Genomic DNA, 24,599 nt, shown 5'->3' with positions numbered 1-24,599 from the left:
CCCTCAATGCAGGGAGGCTGTTGCCAGCAGCCTCCCTGTAAAAAAACAAACTCTAAAAAAAACCTTTTACTAAAGAAGCTCTGTAGAGCTCCCCTAGCTGTGACCGGCTCCTCCGGGCACATTTTCTAAACTGAGTCTGGTAGGAGATGCATAGAGGGAAGAGCCAGCCCACACTGTTAAATTCTTAAAGTGCCAATGGCTCCTGGTGGACCCGTCTATACCCCATGGTACTAATATGGACCCCAGCATCCTCTAGGACGTAAGAGACATAAGGAAAACAATAATTTTCATTTTCAAAACCTAACATGTTCACGTTTGTGTCTGAATCCTACAACTTTGTCAGACATAATATAGAATCTCTGGAAAAGTTGCCAATTCTATTTTGATACAGATATTGGCCCTCATTCCGAGTTGTTCGCTCGCAAGCTGCTTTTAGCAGCATTGCACACGCTAAGCCGCCGCCTACTGGAAGTGAATCTTAGCTTAGCAAAATTGCGAACGAAAGATTCTCAAAATTGCGAATAGAAATTTCTTAGCAGTTTCTGAGTAGCTCGAGACTTACTCTGCCATTGCGATCAGTTCAGTCAGTTTCGTTCCTGGTTTGACGTCACAAACACACCCAGCGTTCGCCCAGACACTCCCCCGTTTCTCCAGCCACTCCCGCGTTTTTCCCAGAAACGGCAGCGTTTTTTCACACACACCCATAAAACGGCCAGTTTCCGCCCAGAAACACCCACTTCCTGTCAATCACATTACGATCACCAGAACGAAGAAAAAACCTTGTAATGCCGTGAGTAAATTACCAAACTTCTTAGCAAATTTACTTGGAGCAGTCGCAGTGCGAACATTGCGCATGCGCAGTTTGCGGAAAATCGCTGCGATGCGATGAAAAAGAACGAGCGAACAACTCGGAATGACCCCCATTATACGCTGCACAGAGTATTAAAGTGATCATCAGTAAAATCCCGGCAAAAGAATACTTCCACCTTTGTGGATTTTTTATTTATTTATTTATATTCCCATATTATAATTACACCGATAAAAGAAACTAAAATTCGATACGCTTTTTTTGAAAGTGTGTTACATGTATAAATTAGCCGAGTTCTCCGTCAGCTGCCGCCCCTGTAACAGGGCTGGGTGGTCGGCCCGTATAACGCTCTTTATAAAACATACGGGTTCGCTTTTCATTAGTTTTATTAGAAAGGCGCCACGCGCGGATAATGATGACGGCTGGTGACACGATGACTACAGCACACTGGCACAGCACGGGACCAGGACAAATCGTGACATCAGCAGCCGGTGCTTCCTCCATGCCGGGAGAGCAGCAGCTGAGACAAGGCGGAAGAGGCGCGGCGTGCGGCGCACACGCTCCTCCTCGTCCTTTTAAATCAGCTGCGCCTGCGCAGTGAGCCGAAATCGGGACTTAGTTGTTACACAATCCGCTGAGTGGCTCTGCCCACTCTCATTTTGCTGTTGGCTGTGCCCGGCTCCCCTTCCCAGCCTCACACTGTAGGAGATTCCCATACACCGCTCAGGAGTCCTCCTGCCGTATAGCAGCCTCAGTGCTCCCTGCCTAGCACAAGACCCTCACTCTCCCCGCCCGCCAGCCACTGACCCCTCCGGTACCGCGTGAGGATGAGTGGGGATCACGGTCAAAACGATTCACAGGTAAGCCGGTCACATCATTGCCCTCAACCGCATGGCTGAGCGGCCCTGCGCCGGCTGCTGGGGAGCCTTAGCTCGTAGTCCGGGGTCCCAGGAGCCTGCTTTCCCCTGTGCCGGGAGACCTACAGCTGGCCGGCGTGTAATGTCCCCACTGCCCCCCTTCCAGCCACACAATGGTGTGCAGTGCAGCCTGTGAGCTGTGCCATTGTGTAACACATTGGGCTGGATCAGCACCTAGAACGGGGCATTTTATTTCTAGCTGACCCCAAGTGTCTCTGTGTAGCCGCCGTACCCCTGCTCCCCTGGCCAGGGTGCCACATGCAGGGCTGCCGTCACACATTGTGGGGCCCGGCCCGGGACTGGCAGACCCCCCCCCCCCCCTCCCCAGTATACTTGGGGTACACTAGCAGCTGGCGGTCACCCGGCAGTGTCTACCCCGGGCTCCCTGCCTCCCACTGCCCGGCACCTCTGCTCGCCCAGGGGTTGCAGGCGACACCCCACTCCTGCCCACCCATCCAGCGTCCCTCATGTGGGTAGCTGTCCCCCCCCATGTATGTGGGGTACAGGTAGCCCCCCGGGCAGGTAGCAGCCCCCCTTCTGTGAGCTCTCTGCCTGACTTCTCTCTCTCCCCTTTTTCCGTAGATTGACGCGAATTTCCGGGCGAACGGTGAGTATTCCGGGCTGCTGTCGCTAATATCGGGGTGCAGGGCTGAATGTGGGGTGTTGAGTGTGTCCCGTGGGGTGTGGGCCCCCTGTTTTCCTGATCTAGCCTCTCCCTCCCCCTCCTCTCACTCTCCTTCCTCCTCTAGAAAGGGCAGACATGGCGTCCAGAGACTAAGTCCCGTCTGCTCGCTCACTGGCTCCTTTGTTCACCTACAGCCCCGTGCATCTGCCCCCCCTGGGCCCGGCCCCGCCACCAAACGTGAGATTCTGCTTCAGCCCGAGCCGATCTCCCCGGCCCCCGCCTCCCCGGCCCCGCCAGACCTCGTTTTCCCCTTGCTTTTCCCGTCTGAAAGTCGGCTTTCACTCGGTGGGGACTTAGTCTCTGCGCCATTTTCTTTTTCTCTCTCTCTCGCTGCTGCTGCTGCCTGTGTGTGTGTCTGAGGCCTGGGCTGCGGGGCTGACATGGCTGCTGCTCATCTGCAGCCTCACACACTGCTGCTGCTGACATGGACACCTTTATATTCTCATTACACACTTTTACTTCGTTCTTTCTGTATGTCATGTGTGCTGTCACATGTTTTCTACAATGTTCTGTGGTGAATGAGATATAAATGTTCTGTGGTAAATGAGATAAAGACTGGCATCACTAGCAATAGGTAAAACATGCATATCCTTCATAGTGATTGATTATTATATAAACAGCAGGATGCAGTGTCAAATGGGTCAGTTGGTAAAATTCATGAGTATGTTACAAACACATTTCATTATCTTACTGGAAATAAGTTTACTGTACTAAAATAAACCATTTTCAATTTTAAGTGACAATTTATACTGTTCTTTTACTAGGTATATTCCCTTTACATGTGTGGTTTATTTGGGGTTTGTTTTTTTTACATTAAAAATATAAATAAATTAGTGTTAATGTGGTTGCTGCAATAAGAGCTTTTTCACAAACTTCAACAGTTTGAAAAAGAAGAAAATTTGCCTTTTGCACGGTGTTGGGATTGGGGTTTAACTAGTTATTAAATATTCTGAACTTCTTTTTCCTGCCTCTCACCCCATGAGAAACTGCTGGATATAAAGTATTGCATTGAGAAGATTGTAAGTTCATGTTAATGGTGGTTTAAAAAGGAGCTTCAGAAAATTTTTAGTGTGAAGGAGCCCTTAGGGCTATTTTAGGATTTTTCTTTATTTTTCTTTCTCTGGTTAACAAAAGATATTTGTAGCTTTAGGAACTATATTGTCTGTTAAGTGAGGATCTGAGAAATACAAGTTAAAGGCTGCTTGTCTACAGACTTGAAAGTAAGTGTAAACTGGTTAGAAAAGAACTTCCAGTGCGAATATGAATCAAGCAGCTAAATAGTGCAAGTTAAGGTGGGTACACACTAGGCGATGTGCTCCATGAGCGTCCTCGCCTAGTGTGTCCCCATCCTGGGCCGTCCAATGTGTGGGCATACACTGTGTGATATCACACAGTGACATCATGCCACGGCCAGGCCCTGAATTCAGCTTTGGACGATGAGTCCAATTTGAACTGCCTGCCCAGGTGACAGCAAGGTTTGTTAGTGAGGCCGCACATTGTTTACTGCGTACCCACTGGGCAATTTAGTAAACAATATCGCTCAGGAAGGGTCAAAATGGACAATGTTGTTTACTATAGCGACTAGTGTGTACAGGCCTTTATTAAAGTCTTCATGGCAGAGCTCTGTCTAATGCATTAAGGCTTATATTTATAAATGTCTTCTCTGCATAACACATTCTCTATCACAACAATACAGAATGTTTGCGCCCCTGTTTATTACTGACACCCACCGGAAAGGTGCAAATTACCGTCAAGGCAATATAGTTCTGACTGCAAAATGTACAGACCATGGGGCCCATTTTTCTACAAGTTCTAGCAATTTAAACTTGTTGCGTGTGATAAATGGTGTTCCAGCTCCCAACTGTCGTGTGTCTGAAAAATGATAGTTGGGAGCTGAATGAATGGAGCGCCATTTATCATCCGCAGCTAAAACTTGTTGCTAAATAGGGCCCCCATGTTTTTATAATTTTTCATTTGTGCTACACATGCAATAGCTGAATCGGTCACATGAAATGGCAGATTCTCAGAGAAATCCACCGATGATCTTTTCCTACATACGCACATGTGCAAGCTGGTGCAGTAGAATTCCCAGTCCACACATCGGTGGGCTGGAAGTACTCTTTAACGTCATCCTTAGATGATATTTTGATTTTAACACAAGCTTTGAACATCAAAGCTTTTCATCGCTTGATTAATTGACTTCCTTTAACATCTCCATAGTGGCCTATAGGAATGGTGCTAAAATGGGATAAAGGAGGTACCAGCAGAGTAGCCGTGATAACCGCTTTTTCTGGCCTTTTGGATGCAAAAGGATTTGAGCGCTTGACAAATGCTGTATAAGTGTGATCTATGTAAAAACAGCTTGCCAGACTAAAAGAATAAACATGGACTGTAACAGGAACTGACAAAAAAAAGAAACCCCTCAAATGGCGCTGAAATGTTGAACCCACAGCTGTTAGGTGTGTAAAGACTCCAATGAGACCTAATGGTAACACAGCACTGGGAATATGACATACAATATAAATGGTGAACAGGCGGTTTAAATATTAGTTTTATTAATCCTTAATATAACCTGAATTTTGCTTTTAAAATAGTAAAACATTTACCATAGGTAGTAAAGAGCAGGGTATATCGCAAGTGGCATATCAGACTATAAGTCCAACAATAGTCAGGACATATGTGCTCACTTGAAACACCCCAGTAGTAAAAAGATGTTACTGGAGGGTTTCACGTCTAGCGAGTGGGAGTCCGAGTGGCGATGCAGTAATGATGGTCTCCTATAAAACTTGCAACTGGTGTTTGTATCCTGTGAGAGTAAGGGTCAACAAGTAGTGAGCTGTCAGTACCTGATGTTTCTCTGTGACACCACTGACCAAGCTGTGGGTGGAGCCACAGGGAAATGCGTCAGATGCTTCAGCAGGAGAGTTGCATCACTGAGCTTAATCTCTTCCACCGGCGACCACTCAGAGCCAAGCATCCCCACTGCTGACAGCTCACCACTTGCTCACTATTGCTGGGACACAGACACTATTTGCAAGTTGTGTAGGAGACCGTCGCATCCCTTGCGACTCTGGCTCCCACTTGCTATGGACTGAGGACATGCTGGTAATAGCTATTTACTAGTATGGTGTTTCAGTGAGCTTATAACTGCTTACTATTGTCATTTATATGTGGTGGACTAGTGCTGTTAAGCCACTTGTGATATACCTTTTTTTTTTTTTTTTACTACCTAAATGTTAAACTCTTTTAGATGCGATAATTTGATATTTTTAGGATTAATGAATATTTAACCTGCCTGTTAACCACTTATATTAAATGTTATATTCCCAGTGCTGTTATCATAGTTTTTACTATGAACATGTAATGTGTGGTTTCCCTTTTTCCTTATTTTTTTTTTTTTTTTTTTTTTCTTTATTGAAAAACATGAATCTGTGTCGTGTTTTGGAACTTTTTGTCATGTTAGTCTTAAACTGGGTACACACTAGACGACATGAAACACGAACGATATAGGCTGTCTATTTTCCTTGAACTTCCGGACAAACGATAGTGCGTACACACTGAGCGATTTACGACCAATGATCTACAAGAGTTGTCTGATATTACCAAATTGTTGGTTTTCAGCCTAATTTAACATGTTGTTCGTAGTGTACACACTGGAGCATATGCACATTGTCAACGACCTAGCCAAATTTGACCTGCAAGTACAAACGGCCTTGTTAACAACCCGCGGGAGCACGCATCGCTGACGATATAGTGTGTACACACTGGACGATTTGACAGAAATGTCATTATCTGCAGTATTGTTGAAAAAGTCGTGCAGTGTGTATCCTGCTTTATGCTCTTGTGTTCACGTAATCTTGTTTTTGGAGTATGGAGGCTTGGTTTTGTAAGTATCATTTTCTTTAGTTTATAAAAAACTTCTATATAGTATAAATTTATGGTTTCAAAGCGTCACTTGGGCCAAGTTGCAAAAGTTTTTTGCTCCTCCATTCATATTGTATACTTCTTATAGAAGTGCTGATCCACTGATTAGGTTTATTAAACGTAAAACTAAATTTTAGGTTTTATTGACATATTCAGAATTTTGGATAAGCCATGAAAATAAAGTCTTGTTTGTTAATTAAGTTTCAGGTTTACACATATACAAATGCTTCAGCTACTCAACTCTTGTGTTTTTAAGAAACATTTCATATTTAGCCTTTGTTCCCAGGACACAATTTCCAGGGAAACAATTGTGAGGGGTTTTCTTATCTTCTGTGGGTGCACATGTACACCAAGCTAATTCATGTTAGGTGGGTCGCTACTGAAAACTTCCATCCAGACTGTAAAGCTGGGTACACACTAGACAATCCGTCCTCCGATCTGACAGATCGGACCGACATATAGTTCACATCGGTCAGTGTGTGCGCACTCCCGTGCGTCAACCTTTGCGTCTTGTGATCAGCCTGTAATGCAGGCTGATCTGAAGATATCATCAGGGACACATTGTTCCTGTATGTGGCCACTGAACAATATAGTGCTCAATGGTGTGCTATATCGATCAGTGTGTACGTCCGACAATCATTATTCCATCGTGCATGATCTGGAATCGTCTAGTGCAGGGATGGGGAACCTTCGGCCCTCCAGCTGCTGTTGAACTCCACACCTCAGCATGCCCTACAACAGTTTTAACATGACCAAATTGCAAAACTGTTGCAGGGCATGCTGGTATGTGTAGTTCAGCAACAGCTGGAGGGCCGAAGGTTCCCCATCCCTGGTCTAGTGTGTACCCAGCTTAAATGTCCTGAACTTATGCAGACATCCATCACTAAAGAGGCTTTAGGGAAGAGTGGTTTGTTTGGTCTCTAGGAACGCAGGTGATTTGTGCATATACAGTAGGTTTCACACTACTGGAAACTAGTAGAAGATCAAGCAATCTTAACCTTCATACTGAAATAGGGGCCCCAATTTATAAAAGTATAATATATAAGTTCCGTAAAATAAATTTAATGTTGCGCTGTCCTGGTTCTTATTGTGCGCTCTAGGGTGTCTGTTTTTTTTTTTTGGAGGGGTGGGGGGTTTGTGTGTGGGTTGTATATTGCTGTACTAAAATCTTTATTATGTGCATTGTTTTTGATGTCTGTAAAGCACCTTGAGTCCTGTTGTAGAAAGAGCGCTATATAAATAAAATTATTATTAATACTAAAACTCTGGAAGGGCATTTATTATTTATTAACCGTTTCTTATATAGGGGGTCATTCAGAGTTGTTCGCTCGTTGCCGATTTTCGCAACAGAGCGATTGAGGCAAAAATGCGCATGGTACGCAGTGCGCATGCGTTAAGTATTTTAGCACAAAACTTAGTAGATTTACTCACGTTCAAACGAAGAATTTTCATCGTTGAAGTGATAGTGGGTGTTTCTTGGCAGAAACTGGACGTTTTCTGGGAGTGTGCGGAAAAACGCAGGCGGGCCAGGAAAAAACGCGGGAGTGTCTGGAGAAACAGGGGAGTGGCTGGCCGAACGCAGGGTGTGTTTGTGATGTCAAACCAGGAACGAAACGGGCTGAGCTGATCGCAGTGTAGGAGTAAGTCTCGAGCTACTCAGAAACTGCTAAGAATTTTCTATTCGCAATTCTGATAATCTTTCGTTCACAATTCTGCTGTGCTAAGATACACTCCCAGAGGGTGGCAGCCTAGCATGTGTAATGCTGCTAAAATCTGCTAGCGAGCGAACAACTCGGAATGAGGGCAATAGTGCAGCAAATTCCATTGCACTTTACAGCTGGACACCATGATAAGACAAAACTGGGTAATAACAGACAGAAGAAGGAAGGCCCTGCTCTCAGGTTTACTATCTATGGGATGCTGGGATGAGTAGTTTCACAACAGCTGGAGAGCTGCAGGGTGGCCAGGCATGTTCTGGAGTATCTAAGAGTCCCTGAGAAAGCTGCCCAGTGAAACGTGCATGTTAGACAAACACTGAGCACTGATGAAGCAGTTGTGAGCTAAAGTGATCCTTCCAGCATTACCTGAGACCCACCTATTAGAAAGTTACATAGCATCCAAACCGCACTGGGAGGTCCTGCTGAATGACCGTGAGTAAAGGACACCTGCAAACACCAGCATCGCATAGGACCCACTCATTTAATGCAGCTTAGTAAATCCAACCGCACTGGGGAGTCCCGTTGAATGACGGACATTCATGTGGGGGATCCCACACTTTGAAACACTTATCGGATCTAGCTACAATGCAAGGTCCTGTTTTGAAGTCGTGGTTTAATGCTGCCATAGGGCCCACTTAATTAACGACTTGATATAGCGACTCTAGCTACAGGAAGGGGTCCCACAGATTATGCATAATCATGATTATCAAAGGTGAATTTGTATGAATTGCAGTATTGTAGATTTAAGCTCCATATACAATCGGCTTATATAGCTTTACCAGCAAATCCAACTGCATATCCTAATTCAGTACTCAAAGATAGCAGATGCTGTGATTCTATAAGAATAGAAAACTGCTTTTATTAACCATGTTTTGTACTTTAATGAATGAAACTAACACAGTAATTACGTAACAGCGGAGCGGTGCCACACTATGGGGTCGATTCAATTCGCCAACTTATGAATAGCGTCGGGAGCTAATTCCCGGCGCTATTCAATTCAGCTAAAGTTAAGTCGGCGAAAGGCCGTTCTTGCCGACTTAACAGGTAGTTTTGTCGGGAGAACGGGCATTCTCCGACTTAACTACCCGCGTCGATGCTGCTTCCCGACAGAATCAGCCTCGCGCCGGCCGCGCGGCAGCACTTTTATCGGTTTTCTTCTCTCACCCCCCGGGGATGAGAGAAGAATTCCCGACAATTGCGGGTAACTAGCAGCTGAATTGAATATCGTCGGGAGCTAATTCCCGGCGCTATTCATAAGTTGCCGAATTGAATCGACCCCTATGTTGATTATAGTTGCTTATTTTGTATGCTTGTTGAATTTCACAAAGACACACTTGTGTGGCGATCAGATAGTGACCTATGATAATAGTGTAATCATGAATATTTGTAAATACAGGTGCCATTACTTCTATTCCCCTCTTTATCTCGCTAAATTTTCAGTTCTCTCTCATCAGCCCAAGTGCCAAAGACACGCTACGCTGTACAGGGGCTGACAGCAGAAGCACACTTTTTTTTTTTTTTTTCACAGAGACCCATGGGATTCTCTCATCAATTTGATGTCACAGATATGATTGACAGCAGAAATCCTTAGTTATTGTGTGTGGAAGTTTTTTTCTTAGAAATCCTGTCTCTGCATAACATTCATTATTGTCATAGCAGTAAATATATCGATTTATTACTTATATATTACAAGGAAAAATATATGTATGACTTGTACAATTTAAAATCCACAGCACAAAGACCTCTCCCCTGCACTCTCATTAACTGTTGCCGTTACCTCTGCATAATAAGGGTTAACAGCAGATGCAGGTACTGTGAGACATATCTTCTGTACCAACCAAGGCTCTCTCATTGAGGTTTCGATGTACTAATATGGCAGAATTTCAAAAGTAGAAACCTGGTACTGCTTATGGGGTATATGCAATTGCGGTCGAATTCGCGGCAATTTTCGCCGTTTTTTAATTCGACTCAATTCGACAGGTGAATCCCGGAAGGTGGCTTCCGGAATTCACCATATTCAATGAAAAACGGATTCGCCAGAGTCGCGGGCGAAAATCGGCCGATTTGGCGGATTTTGCCGCGATTTTAAAAAAACGGTAAAAAAACGTGAAAAACCCGGAAAAAAAATGGCGTGGGGTCCCCCCTCCAAAGCATAACCAGCCTCGGGCTCATCGAGCTGGTCCTGGTTCTAAAAATGCAGGGGAAAAATTGGCCAGGGATCCCCCGTATTTTTAAAACCAGCACCGGGCTCTGCGCCTGGTGCTGGTGCCAAAAATACGGGGGACAAAAAGAGTAGGGGTCCCCCGTATTTTTAACACCAGCATCGGGCTCCACTAGCTGGACAGATAATGCCACAGCCGGGAGTCACTTTTATGCCGTGCCCTGCGGCCGTGGCATTAAATATCCAACTAGTCACCCCTGGCCGGGGTACCCTGGGGGAGTGGGGACCCCTTCAATCAAGGGGTCCCCCCCCCCAGCCACCCAAGGGCCAGGGGTGAAGCCCGAGGCTGTCCCCCCCCCATCCAATGGGCTGCGGATGGGGGGGCTGATAGCCTTTTGTGATAATAAAAAGATATTGTTTTTTCCAGCAGTACTACAAGTCCCAGCAAGCCTCCCCCGCAAGCTGGTACTTGGAGAACCACAAGTACCAGCATGCGGGAGAAAAACGGGTCCGCTGGTACCTGTAGTACTACTGGGAAAAAAATACCCAAATAAAAACAGGACACACACACCTTGATAGTAAAACTTTATTACACATTACCGACACACACATACTTACCTATGTTAACACGCCGACTGCCACGGTCTCCGACGATCCGAGGGTACCTGTGAAAAAATTATACTCACCTTCCAGCGTCCAGAGATAAATCCACGTCCAGAGAGTAAAATCCACGTACTTGTTTAAAAAAAAAAACCCGCAAAAACCCGCTCCATACCGGACTAGAAAGGGGTCCAATGCTTTCACATCAGACCCCTTTCTCCCGAATGCCGGGACATCACGTGACTCCTGTCACTGACGTCCCTTCAGCCAATCAGGAAGCGCTACTTCCGTGGCGCTCACCTGATTGGCTGTGCGCTGTCTGTACTGTGACAGCACATCGCAAAGCCGCTCCATTACTTTCAATGGTGGGAACTTTGCGGGTAGCGGTGGGGTCACCCGCCGGTCAGCCGCTGACCGGCGGGTGACCTTACCGCTAGCCGCTAAGTTCCCACCATTGAAAGTAATGGAGCGGCTTTGCGATGTGCTGTCACAGTACAGACAGCGCACAGCCAATCAGGTGAGCGCAACGAAGTTGCGCTTCCTGATTGGCTTAGAGACCTTTCTGTGACAGCTGTCACTGACGGGTCTCATTCGTGGAAAGGTGTCCCATGTGTCAGCATGGGACCCCTTTCAGTCCGGCATGGAGCGGGTGTTCGGTTTGTTTTTTTGCCAAGTACGTGGATTTATCTCTGGACCATGGCTGAGGTGAGTATATTGATCTTTTCTTTTCAGGTATCCGTGGATTCTACATGGAGAAGAGGACCGATGTCGGCGTGTGAACATAGGTAAGTATGTGTGTGTCGACGTATGAAATAAAGTTTTACTGTCGACGGTGTGTGTGTCCTGTTTTTATTTGGGTATTTTTTCCCCAGTAGTACTACAGGTACCAGCGGGCCCGTTTTTCTCCCGCATGCTGGTACTTGTAGTTCTCCAAGTACCAGCTTGCGGGGGAGGCTTGCTGGGACTTGTAGTACTACTGGAAAAAACAATATCTTTTTATTATCACAAAAGGCTATCAGCCCCCCCATCCGCAGCCCATTGGATGGGGGGGGGACAGCCTCGGGCTTCACCCCTGGCCCTTGGGTGGCTGGGGGGGGGGGGACCCCTTGATTGAAGGGGTCCCCACTCCCCCAGGGTACCCCGGCCAGGGGTGACTAGTTGGATATTTAATGCCACGGCCGCAGGGCACGGCATAAAAGTGACCCCCGGCTGTGGCATTATCTGTCCAGCTAGTGGAGCCCGATGCTGGTGTTAAAAATACGGGGGACCCCTACTCTTTTTGTCCCCCGTATTTTTGGCACCAGCACCAGGCGCAGAGCCCGGTGCTGGTTTTAAAAATACGGGGGATCCCCTGTCAATTTTTTTCCCCGCATTTTTAGAACCAGGACCAGCTCGAAGAGCCCGAGGCTGGTTATGCTTTGGAGGGGGGACCCCACGCCATTTTTTTTTTTTATGATTTCACCGTTCCAGCATAAAAAAAAATAAAATAAAAAAAAATAATATTTTAAAAAATATATAAATAATATTTGTGCCTCCAAAAAAAAAAAAAAAAGTACCTAATCCCTTCTAATATAAATAGATCTGCTATTCCCCCCCAAAAAAACACAAAAAAAACATGTTTAAAATTTTTTTATTTGTTTTCACCCTCCAAAGTGTGGCGGATTGAAAATGACGAATTTGCTGTCTAAAAGCACTGCTGTCGAATTTCCAAACTTGAATTGAATATGCTTTGGTCGAATTGCAGCACTTGTATCATTGCAGAAAAGTCGAATTTGCAAAAAGTCGAATTTCAAAAAGTCGAATTTTGAAAGTCTGTTTTTTGGTCGGAAAGCACTGAATTGCATAGGCGATTTTTTTTTTTGGTCGAAAATGACCCGAAATTCGACAATTTCGGGAATTCGACCGCAATTGCATATACCCCTATGTCTCTCTTCCTTCCAACTTTGTTCTAGTGCTCTATTTGCCACTAAGCAACCAGTAATCCATATGTTCCATGTGTGCAAATTGCCTACCTAGACATTAAAGCCATGAGCTCTTCAAGTGATTCATACTGAGTGTTCAGAGGAATATTTAACTGTACCTATTTTTGCTACAATTGTTGCAAACTTGAAAATGCTACAGTGGAGCACTGCATTGATACAATATTAAGTTTCAAAAATAACTGCAAGCAAAGTAGATATCCTCATTCATAAATGAAGAGGTCTTCCAAATACAGCCACTACAGAATTTAATGGACAATAATTGAGATCTCAATATTACTTCCATAATCCAAGCTGTATTAAGCTGTGATTTTCCTACGTGTTTAATGTATGTTTTGTGTGAATCTCTTATTTTAGAAAAAAAAGTTATGTTTTAGAGTGCAATCTAAGAATGCCTCCCCAAAATAAGTTTCTTTACCCTTGCGCTAGTATCTAAGAGTAGTTTGTAGTACCATTAAATAGGGACATGAATGACATTCAACATACTTTGTAAGCGCTTATATTGTGTATAGTATCATCACCTCCTCTCCCTTTTTTATATACACTGCTCAAAAAAATAAAGGGAACACTAAAATAACACATCCTAGATCTGAATGAATGAAATATTATTATTAAATACTTTGTTCTTTACAAAGTTGAATGTGCTAACAACAAAATCACACACAAATTATCAATGGAAATCAAATTTATTAACCCATGTAGGTCTGGATTTGGAGTCGCCCTCAAAATTAAAGTGGAAAAACACACTACAGGCTGATCCAACTTTGATGTAATGTCCTTAAAACAAGTCAAAATGTCCTTAAAATAAGTCAAAAGAAGCCTACCAGTACTGATACAAGACTTAGGGGGACATTTACTAAGCAGTGATAAGAGCGGAGAAGTGAGCCAGTGGAGAAGTTGCCCCATCAACCAATCAGCAGCTTTGTATAATTTTATAGTATGCAAATTATAGATGTTACTTCAGTGCTGATTGGTTGCCATGGGCACTTCTCCACTGGCTCACTTCTCCGCTCTTATCACTGCTTAGTAAATGTCCCTCTTACTGTGGCAAGTCTTCAGATGCCTTCTGTTATTCATTTTTGAGGTTATTTCACTCCTGCTTCTGGAACCAGTTATACCCCTTTCACACTGCCAACCCGGGAATTGGAAACGGGTCCTTACCGGGTGGGATCCGGCATTGGCAGCTGCTGCAGGCTTCCCCGACCCGGCAATATGCCGGGCGGGTTGCCATAGCAGCGGGAGGTGGAGGCGGCACTGGGAAATGAGATAATCTCCGTGCCGCCTCTCCCTGCTGTAGTAAACGGGAGCCCGTTTACGCAGCCACTGACCCGGGTATAACACTGCTTTATTCCCGGGTTGAATTGTCAGGTCAGGCGACCCGTGATTTCGGCTATGCCCCTTTCACACCGCACGACGACCCGGTAATATCGATACCGGGTTATTTGTGCGGTGTGAAAGGGGTATTATATGGATTAAAAGTTATAACAAAAAAATTATATTATTCTTGTTCCCAAAAACAAGGCACACCTGTGAAATTACCTTTCGTACTGGGCCATCTCATTACACCATGCTTTACAGAGACTGTTTAATGCTTTACATCGGATACTGCTCCAGTGGAATATACTGCCTACATTTCTCTATTGCACAAATACATACTAGAGTAAACTTGGTTAGGAACAAAAGAACATGCATGTATGGAGCACCCAGAGAGATCATACATACACAGATGTTCTGGTCTGAACTGAAGCCCCAGTGCGTAATACAGCAATGCTTACCACTGTCAGCCTTTCTGCTCTGTTTACATTAGCAGCCAGTCGGGCAGTAGGTGTACATCTTGTAGTGCATTCTGAAACTAAAACCTAACACTTTGTTGCACCACCACCAACTTCCTGTGCACTACTTGTTTATAAATATTATAAATTAATATACACTGCCAATGCATGACTTTTATACAGTATGTGAACCGTGCATAACCTGCTGCTTTTTAGGGACTTAGATTGTCCTGTGATGAAACACCCCCCTCTGAATGCAAAGAGCTACTGAAAGTTACAATCTGTGTGTTATGCAGATAATCTATACCCATCTCTCTCACACAAAAGTTCTTGTTATAGCCAGCTTTCCACAGTTGTGTAATTAAACATTTAAACACCCACACTTTCTCACCTCAATCTATACCGTGTCATGGATTACTGCTGCAGACACATGGCACATGATGTAGTGAGACCCCCTGAGCTCTGTTTTAATTTCCCTCCTGCCTCTGCCAATGCACCACATGCTGAGCACATTTGAGCCTATGTCTATGTAAAAGGTTTGACTGGCTGCCATATTTGTTGCAGATCTTGAACATGATATAATTTGTGGAGGACCAACTATGAAAAATTACGCATGTCTGAAAGTTGCTAAACAAAGCAAACACATCTTGGTGGGATTGTTCTATTTAGGAAACTGCTGTTTTCATATCTGTACTTGGAAATACACCATCAGCAGACTGAGCAAGAAGTAGAATTATACACTTAATGGGTACAATTGTACACCCCCCTTCACGGCCAGTTAAAAGGGGAGCACAGTCTACAATGTTTGGAGACTGCATTTATTCATATTATCCAAAATTAATATACAAGTAGTTTCTAACCTTTAAATGACCATCTTTTATCAACAGAAGCAGACTGGTCTAGTCTGATTTCGGAATGGAATATATTTCAACAATAAAGCTGGCTTTTTGCTTTAAGCATTTTTAACTATATGCTTAATGGTAATTAAGCCTACCTAGTGCCTATTGTATCTGGTAGTCTTAAGGTTTGGTCTCCAGAGACCCAACACTTTAATCCAGTAAGGATGTAATGGGACTCAAAGGTAACTTGCAGCAGTTATTTACACTCTCCTGTACCCTATTTCACACCGTGTTATTCCCTGATTCACTGGGTGAGGAAATAACGTCATAAATTGTTCATTTCTTAGAAGTGCTAAACAAATTTGTCACAATACTATGTAAAGTAACATCCTTAGTTGCCAAATATATAAACATATTTGCTACCCTGTAATAGTGTAGTTAATGACCACTATACTATAAAAACTGACCATATAACTCTGCAATGAGAACTTTGGCAACTGTGTATATCAGTGATTTTCAACCTTTTTAAACTCGTGGCACACTAAACAAGATTTTAAAATTGCCAAGGCACACCATCAGTTTTTTTAATCAAATATAATACAAATAATAATAAATATTGACATATATTTAATATATGTTGATATTTTGTTGTTATTTCTCTTAAACTTAGTAGAAATAGGTTTTACTTACATAAGAATATCAGTGGAAAACCTGTGCTTGGTGATGTCTCTTGTCCGAGGACGGATGGTTGACAAGCATACCCTCAACACACCAGCTGCCCCCTTAGTAATTCCTCACACCAGCTCCCACCTTACCAGCTCCCCCCTTAGTAATTCCTCACACATGCCCCCCCTTAGTTATTCCACACACCCACCCCTCATATTTCCATACACCTTCCTCCCCCGTGCTTTATATAAAAAATTGCGGTGAGCAGTGACTGGACCTCACTACGGAGCAGCAAGCAGAGCAGGATGTGAGTGGGCTGTCGCTGCGGAATGGGTATGAGAAGGGCTGGATGCTGCAGGTCTGTCAGGCGTGCGGTGATCTGCTTGGCACCAGTAACAAATCTTGCTGGCAGCAGCGAGCGGGTCTATGCGGCGGGTGGTGTGCGGCGCGCGGCGATCTGCTTGGCAGTGACAGGTCTTGCTGGCGGCAGCGAGCAGGTCTGTGCAGCGGGGGCGGGCGGCGGCACACCTAGCAACTCGTCGCGGCACACCAGTTGAAAAAGGCTGGTGTATATGGTTGTCTATACACAATCTTGTGCGGTTTGTATATTCTCCCCATGCTTGCATGGGTTTTTAGCCCACAATCCATACAAAATACTGGTAGGTTAATTTGCTGCCGTTAAAAATTAACCCTGGTGTGTAAGTGTGTGTACTGTACATGTGTTTAGGGCAGACTAAATGGGCCAAGTTCTTATCTGCTGTCTAATTCTTTGCTTCTATGTTTCTGCTGAATTTAGCTACTGTATATTATGTTGCCATTTTTTAATCTGCCTCTCTTTGTGCCTGTCAGACTCCCATAAACACAAGAAAGACAAGGAACATCGTCACAAAGAACACAAGAAGGACAAAGATCGTGAAAAATCAAAGCACAACAACAGGTCAGTAGATGATTTGCTGCAATGTTTCTTACTTCCAGCATTCACCCTGTAACTTTCATAAGAGTGCAAGCTTTCACCTATGTTAGCATTCTACAAACTGTTTTTTCCTCTATGTTCTGAACATATTTGATTTGGTTGTTACCTGAATTACTTTTCTCTAACGTCCTAGTGGATGCTGGGGACTCCGAAAGGACCATGGGGGATAGCGGCTCCGCAGGAGACTGGGCACAAAGTAAAAGCTTTAGGACTAGCTGGTGTGCACTGGCTCCTCCCCCTATGACCCTCCTCCAAGCCTCAGTTAAGATTTTGTGCCCGAACGAGAAGGGTGCAATCTAGGTGGCTCTCCTGAGCTGCTTAGAGTAAAAGTTTAAATAGGTTTTTTATTTTCAGTGAGACCTGCTGGCAACAGGCTCACTGCATCGAGGGACTAAGGGGAGAAGAAGCGAACTCACCTGCGTGCAGAGTGGATTGGGCTTCTTAGGCTACTGGACATTAGCTCCAGAGGGACGATCACAGGCCCAGCCATGGATGGGTCCCGGAGCCGCGCCGCCGGCCCCCTTACAGATGCTGAAGCAAGAAGAGGTCCATAAATCGGCGGCAGAAGACTTTCCTGTCTTCATAAGGTAGCGCACAGCACTGCAGCTGTGCGCCATTGCTCTCAGCACACTTCACACTTCGGTCACTGAGGGTGCAGGGCGCTGGGGGGGGGCGCCCTGGGAAGCAATGAATTTACCTTATTTGGCAAAAAATACATCACATATAGCTCCTGGGCTATATGGATGTATTTAACCCCTGCCAGTTTTCCAGAAAAAAGCGGGAGAAGAGCCCGCCGTGAAGGGGGCGGGGCCTATCTCCTCAGCACACAGCGCCATTTTTCCCACACAGCTCCGCTGGTAGGAAGGCTCCCAGAATCTCCCCTGCATCCTGCAACTACAGAAACAGGGTAAAAAAGAGAGGGGGGCACTTATTTGGCAAAATAACAGATATAAGCAGCTATAAGGGATAGACACTTATTGTAAGGTTGTCCCTATACATATATAGCGCTCTGGTGTGTGCTGGCAAACTCTCCCTCTGTCTCCCCAAGGGGCTAAGTGGGTCCTGTCCTCTATCAGAGCATTCCCTGTGTGTGTGCTGGGTGTCGGTACGTGTGTGTCGACATGTATGAGGAGGAAAATGATGTGGAGGCGGAGCAATTGCCTATAATGGTGATGTCACCCCCTAGGGAGTCGACACCTGAATGGATGGCCGTAATTAAGGAATTACGTGACAGTGTCGGCACGTTACAGAAAACTGTTGACGACATGAGACAGCCGGCAGCTCAGTTAGTGCCTGTCCAGGCGTCTCAAACACCGTCAGGGGCTATTAAACGCCCGTTACCTCAGTGGGTCGACACGGACCCAGACACAGACACTGACTCCAGTGTCGACGGTGAAGAAACAAACGTATTTTCCAGTAGGGCCACACGTTACATGATCACGGCAATGAAGGAGGTTTTGCACATCTCTGATACTGCAAATACCACAAAAAGGGGTATTATGTGGGGTGTGAAAAAACTACCCGTAGTTTTTCCAGAATCAGATGAATTGAATGAAGTGTGTGATGAAGCGTGGGTTACCCCCGACAAAAAACTGCTAATTTCTAAAAAAAATTTGGCACTATATCCCTTCCCACCAGAGGTTAGGGCTCGTTGGGAAACACCCCCTAGGGTGGATAAGGCGCTCACATGCTTATCAAAACAAGTGGCGTTACCGTCTCCAGAAACGGCCGCCCTTAAGGAGCCAGCAGATAGGAGGCTGGAAAATATCCTTAAAAGTATATACACTCATACTGGTGTTATACTGCGACCAGCAATCGCCTCAGCCTGGATGTGCAGTGCTGGGGTGGCTTGGTCGGATTCCCTGACTGAAAATATTGATACCCTGGACAGGGACAATATATTATTGACTATAGAGCATTTAAAGGATGCATTCCTATATATGCGAGATGCACAGAGAGACATTTGCACTCTGGCATCAAGAGTAAGTGCGATGTCCATTTCTGCCAGAAGAGGATTATGGACGCGACAGTGGTCAGGGGATGCGGATTCCAAACGGCATATGGAAGTATTGCCGTATAAAGGGGAGGAGTTATTTGGGGGCGGTCTATCTGACCTGGTGGCCACGGCAACGGCTGGGAAATCCACCTTTTTACCCCAAGTCACCTCGCAGCAGAAAAAGATACCGTCTTTTCAGGCTCAGTCCTTTCGTCCCCATAAGGGCAAGCGGGCAAAAGGCCACTCATATCTGCCCCGGGGCAGAGGAAGGGGGAAAAAGACTGCAACAGACAGCTTCTTCCCACGAACAGAAGCCCTCCCCCGCTTCTGCCAAGTCCTCAGCATGACGCTGGGGCCTTACAAGCGGACTCAGGCACGGTGGGGGCCCGTCTCAAGAATTTCAGCGCGCAGTGGGCTCACTCGCAAGTGGACCCCTGGATCCTGCAGGTAGTATCTCAGGGGTACAAATTGGAATTCGAGACGTCTCCCCCTCGCCGGTTCCTGAAGTCTGCTTTACCAACGTCTACCCCCGACAGGGAGGCGGTATTGGAAGCCATTCACAAGCTGTATTCCCAGCAAGTGATAATCAAGGTACCCGTCCTACAACAGGGAAAGGGGTATTACTCCACGCTGTTTGTGGTACCGAAGCCGGACGGCTCGGTGAGACCCATTTTAAATCTGAAAGCCTTGAACACTTACATAAAAAGGTTCAAGTTCAAGATGGAGTCACTCAGAGCAGTGATAGCGAACCTGGAAGAAGGGGACTACATGGTGTCTCTGGACATCAAGGATGCTTACCTCCCATGTCCCAATTTGCCCTTCTCACCAAGGGTACCTCAGGTTTGTGGTACAGAACTGTCACTATCAGTTTCAGACGCTGCCGTTTGGATTGTCCACGGCACCCCGGGTCTTTACCAAGGTAATGGCCGAAATGATGATTCTTCTTCGAAGAAAAGGCGTCTTAATTATCCCTTACTTGGACGATCTCCTGATAAGGGCAAGGTCCAGAGAACAGTTAGAGGTCGGAGTAGCACTATCTCAAATAGTACTACGACAGCACGGATGGATTCTAAATATTCCAAAATCGCAGCGGATTCCGACGACACGTCTGCTGTTCCTAGGGATGATTCTGGACACAGTACAGAAAAAGGTGTTTCTCCTGGAAGAGAAAGCCAGGGAGTTATCCGACCTAGTCAGGAAACTCCTAAGACCAGGCCAGGTGTCAGTGCATCAGTGCACAAGGGTCCTGGGAAAGATGGTGGCTTCTTACGAAGCGATTCCATTCGGCAGATTCCACGCAAGAACATTTCAGTTGGATCTGCTAGACAAATGGTCCGGATCGCATCTTCAAATGCATCAGCGGATAACCCTGTCTCCAAGGACAAGGGTGTCTCTCCTGTGGTGGTTACAGAGTGCTCATCTCCTAGAGGGCCGCAGATTCGGCATTCAGGATTGGGTCCTGGTGACCACGGATGCCAGCCTGAGAGGCTGGGGAGCAGTCACACAGGGAAAAAATTTCCAGGGCTTGTGGTCAAGCATGGAAACGTCACTTCACATAAATATCCTGGAACTAAGGGCCATTTACAATGCCCTAAGTCAGGCAAGGCCTCTGCTTCAGGGTCAGCCAGTATTGATCCAGTCGGACAACATCACGGCAGTCGCCCACGTAAACAGACAGGGCGGCACAAGAAGCAGGAGGGCAATGACGGAAGTGGCAAGGATTCTTCGCTGGGCGGAAAATCATGTGATAGCACTGTCAGCAGTGTTCATTCCGGGAGTGGACAACTGGGAAGCAGACTTCCTCAGCAGACACGATCTTCACCCGGGGGAGTGGGGACTTCACCCAGAAGTCTTCCGCATGATTGTAAACCGTTGGGAAAAACCAAAGGTGGACATGATGGCGTCTCGCCTCAACAAAAAACTGGACAGATATTGCTCCAGGTCAAGGGACCCTCAGGCAATAGCTGTGGACGCTCTGGTAACACCGTGGGTGTACCGGTCAGTGTATGTGTTCCCTCCTCTTCCTCTCATACCAAAAGTACTGAGAATCATAAGAAGGAGAGGAGTAAAGACTATACTCGTGGCTCCGGATTGGCCAAGAAGGACTTGGTACCCGGAAATTCAAGAGATGCTCACGGAAGACCCGTGGCCTCTACCTCTAAGACAGGACCTGCTCCAGCAGGGACCATGTCTGTTCCAAGACTTACCGCGGCTGCGTTTGACGGCATGGCGGTTGAACGCCGGATCCTGAAGGAAAAAGGCATTCCGGATGAAGTCATCCCTACCCTGATCAAAGCCAGGAAGGATGTAACCGTACAACATTATCACCGTATTTGGCGTAAATATGTTGCGTGGTGCGAGGCCAGGAAGGCCCCTACGGAGGAATTTCAACTGGGTCGATTTCTGCATTTCCTGCAAACAGGACTGTCTATGGGCCTCAAATTAGGGTCCATTAAGGTTCAAATTTCGGCCCGGTCGATATTCTTCCAAAAAGAACTAGCTTCTGTTCCTGAAGTTCAGACGTTTGTCAAGGGAGTACTGCATATACAGCCTCCTTTTGTGCCTCCAGTGGCACCTTGGGATCTCAATGTAGTGTTGGGATTCCTAAAATCACATTGGTTTGAACCACTCACCACTGTGGACTTGAAATATCTCACATGGAAAGTGGTAATGCTGTTAGCCCTGGCTTCAGCCAGGCGTGTATCAAAATTGGCGGCTTTATCCTATAAAAGCCCTTACCTAATTTTTCATACGGACAGGGCAGAATTGAGGACTCGTCCTCAATTTCTCCCTAAGGTGGTTTCAGCATTTCACTTAAACCAACCTATTGTGGTGCCTGCGGCTACTAGGGACTTGGAGGATTCCAAGTTGCTGGACGTAGTCAGGGACCTGAAAATATATGTTTCCAGGACGGCTGGAGTCAGAAAATCTGACTCGCTGTTTATCCTGTATGCACCCAACAAGCTGGGTGCTCCTGCTTCTAAGCAGACGATTGCTCGTTGGATTTGTAGTACAATTCAGCTTGCACATTCTGTGGCAGGCCTGCCACAGCCAAAATCTGTAAAAGCCCATTCCACACGGAAAGTGGGCTCATCTTGGGCGGCTGCCCGAGGGGTCTCGGCTTTACAACTTTGCCGAGCAGCTACTTGGTCAGGGGCAAACACGTTTGCTAAATTCTACAAATTTGATACCCTGGCTGAGGAGGACCTGGAGTTCTCTCATTCGGTGCTGCAGAGTCATCCGCACTCTCCTGCCCGTTTGGGAGCTTTGGTATAATCCCCATGGTCCTTTCGGAGTCCCCAGCATCCACTAGGACGTTGGAGAAAATAAGAATTTACTTACCGATAATTCTATTTCTCATAGTCCGTAGTGGATGCTGGGCGCCCATCCCAAGTGCGGATTGTCTGCATTACTTGTACATAGTTTTTGTTACAAAAATCGGGTTATTGTTGTTGTGAGCCATCTTTTCAGAGGCTCCTTCTGTTATCATGCTGTTAACTGGGTTCAGATCACAAGTTGTACGGTGTGATTGGTGTGGCTGGTATGAGTCTTACCCGGGATTCAAAATCCTTCCTTATTGTGTACGCTCGTCCGGGCACAGTATCCTAACTGAGGCTAGGAGGAGGGTCATAGGGGGAGGAGCCAGTGCACACCAGCTAGTCCTAAAGCTTTTACTTTGTGCCCAGTCTCCTGCGGAGCCGCTATCCCCCATGGTCCTTTCGGAGTCCCCAGCATCCACTACGGACTATGAGAAATAGAATTATCGGTAAGTAAATTCTTATTTTTGTAATGGGCAGTTGATTATTTTTGTTTTTTAAGCCTACTCTAAGCTTAATGGTAGCATTGTGATGCCAATCCTCTCAGTATGTTTTGGGCATTTTATTATTGGCATGCGCAAATGCTATGTAACTTTATTCATATATGGCAAATGTATTTATTTTGTCTATCAGTGAACACAAAGATCCTACTGAAAAAAAACATAAAGAGAAAGACAAACACAAGGATGAGAAGCATCGGGAGAAGGATGGAGAGAAACACAAAGAGAAGGATGGAGAGAAGCACAGAGATGGGGAGAAACACAAAGAGAAGGATGGGGAGAAGCATCGGGAGAAGGATGGAGAGAAGCACAGAGATGGGGAGAAACACAAAGAGAAGGATGGGGAGAAACACAAAGAGAAGGATGGGGAGAAGCACAGAGATGGAGAGAAACACAAAGAGAAGGATGGGGAGAAGCATCGGGAGAAGGATGTGGAGAAACACAAAGATGGAGAAAAGCATCGGGATAAAGATGGTGAGAAGCGTAAAGACCGTGAAAAACATAAAGATGGAGAAAAACATAAAGAAAAACACCGGGATAAAGAGAAGCGGAAGGAGGAAAAGGTATTCTATTCTATGAACTTCCTACCTTCCAGGGAGCTTTTTATTTCATTATCCCTCCTTTTTAAACGGAGTCTTGATTTAACATTCCCAAGTCTTCCTTCTTTTTTACGGAACAAAAAGTTAAGGGTAAATAAATGTCAGACCCTTGTTTGCCATGATTATTGTTCCTTTCAAGGAGCATATTGGGGAACTGATGGTCATACTAGTGTTTGCTATTCGTTTTCTCCTGACTTGATAGTAAGTTCATTGAGTGCCCTTTTGCTCCCCACATCTAAAGTAAAAATGTATGTATGTATGTATGTATGTATGTATGTATGTGTGTTTACATTTTTTTTTTCCCCCTCTTACGTCCTAGAGGATGCTGGGGACACTGTAAGGACCATGGGGAATAGACGGGCTCCGCCGGAGACATGGGCACTAAAAAGAACTTTAGATATGGGTGTGCACTAGCTCCTCCCTCTATGCCCCTCCTCCAGACCTCAGTTTGACACTGTGCCCAGAGGAGACTGGGTGCATTACAGGGAGCTCTCCTGAGTTTCCTGAAATAAATAATTTTTGTTAGGTTTTTTATTTTCAGGGAGCCTGCTGGCAACAGGCTCCCTGCATCGAGGGACTGAGGAGAGAGAAGCAGACCTTCTTAAATGCTAGGCTCTGCTTCTTAGGCTTCTGGACACCATTAGCTCCAGAGGGAGTCGGAATGCAGGTCTCTCCTAGCTGTTCGTCCCGGAGCCGCGCCGCCATCCTCCTCACAGAGCCGGAAGATAGAAGCCGGGTGAGTATGAGAAGATAAGACTTCAGAGGCGGCAGAAGACTTCAGATCTTCACTGAGGTAACGCTGCGCGCCATTGCTCCCACACAAAACACACACGGCAGGCACTGTAAGGGCGCAGGGGGGGGGGGGCACCCTGGGCAGCAATTTAAACCTCCGGGACTGGCAAAAAAAAGTGTGTGTGTGTATATATCCTATCTATCTATCTATCTATCTATCTATCTATCTATCTATCTATCTATCTATCTATCTATCTATCTATCTATCTATCTATCTATCTATCTATCTATCTATCTATCTATCTATCTATCTATCTATCTATCTATCTATCTATCTATCTTCTGCACTGTATATTCGAGATCCCCTGCCAGTTTTTAAAAGGAATCGAGCGGGACCGAAGCCCACCGCTGAG

General features: G+C 45.7%; 1 protein-coding gene across 1 annotated transcript in view; it reads left to right on the top strand.

The window, feature by feature from the left end:
- Positions 1-1,406: 1,406 nt before the first annotated feature.
- The window catches only part of TOP1 (DNA topoisomerase I), a 41,665-nt gene continuing 18,472 nt past the window's right edge, over positions 1,407-24,599 (top strand). The window contains exons 1-4 of the mRNA XM_063960254.1: positions 1,407-1,668; positions 2,308-2,332; positions 16,919-17,006; positions 22,989-23,418. Of these exons, the coding sequence (XP_063816324.1) occupies positions 1,636-1,668; positions 2,308-2,332; positions 16,919-17,006; positions 22,989-23,418 (576 nt within the window). The 5' untranslated portion in view covers positions 1,407-1,635. The remainder of the gene's footprint in view (positions 1,669-2,307; positions 2,333-16,918; positions 17,007-22,988; positions 23,419-24,599) is intronic.

This window comes from Pseudophryne corroboree, chromosome 3 (genome assembly GCF_028390025.1).
Source record: "Pseudophryne corroboree isolate aPseCor3 chromosome 3, aPseCor3.hap2, whole genome shotgun sequence".
Taxonomy (NCBI): domain Eukaryota; kingdom Metazoa; phylum Chordata; class Amphibia; order Anura; family Myobatrachidae; genus Pseudophryne; species Pseudophryne corroboree.
Note: the sequence above shows the minus strand (reverse complement) of the source record. Positions and strands in the feature narration are given on the sequence as shown.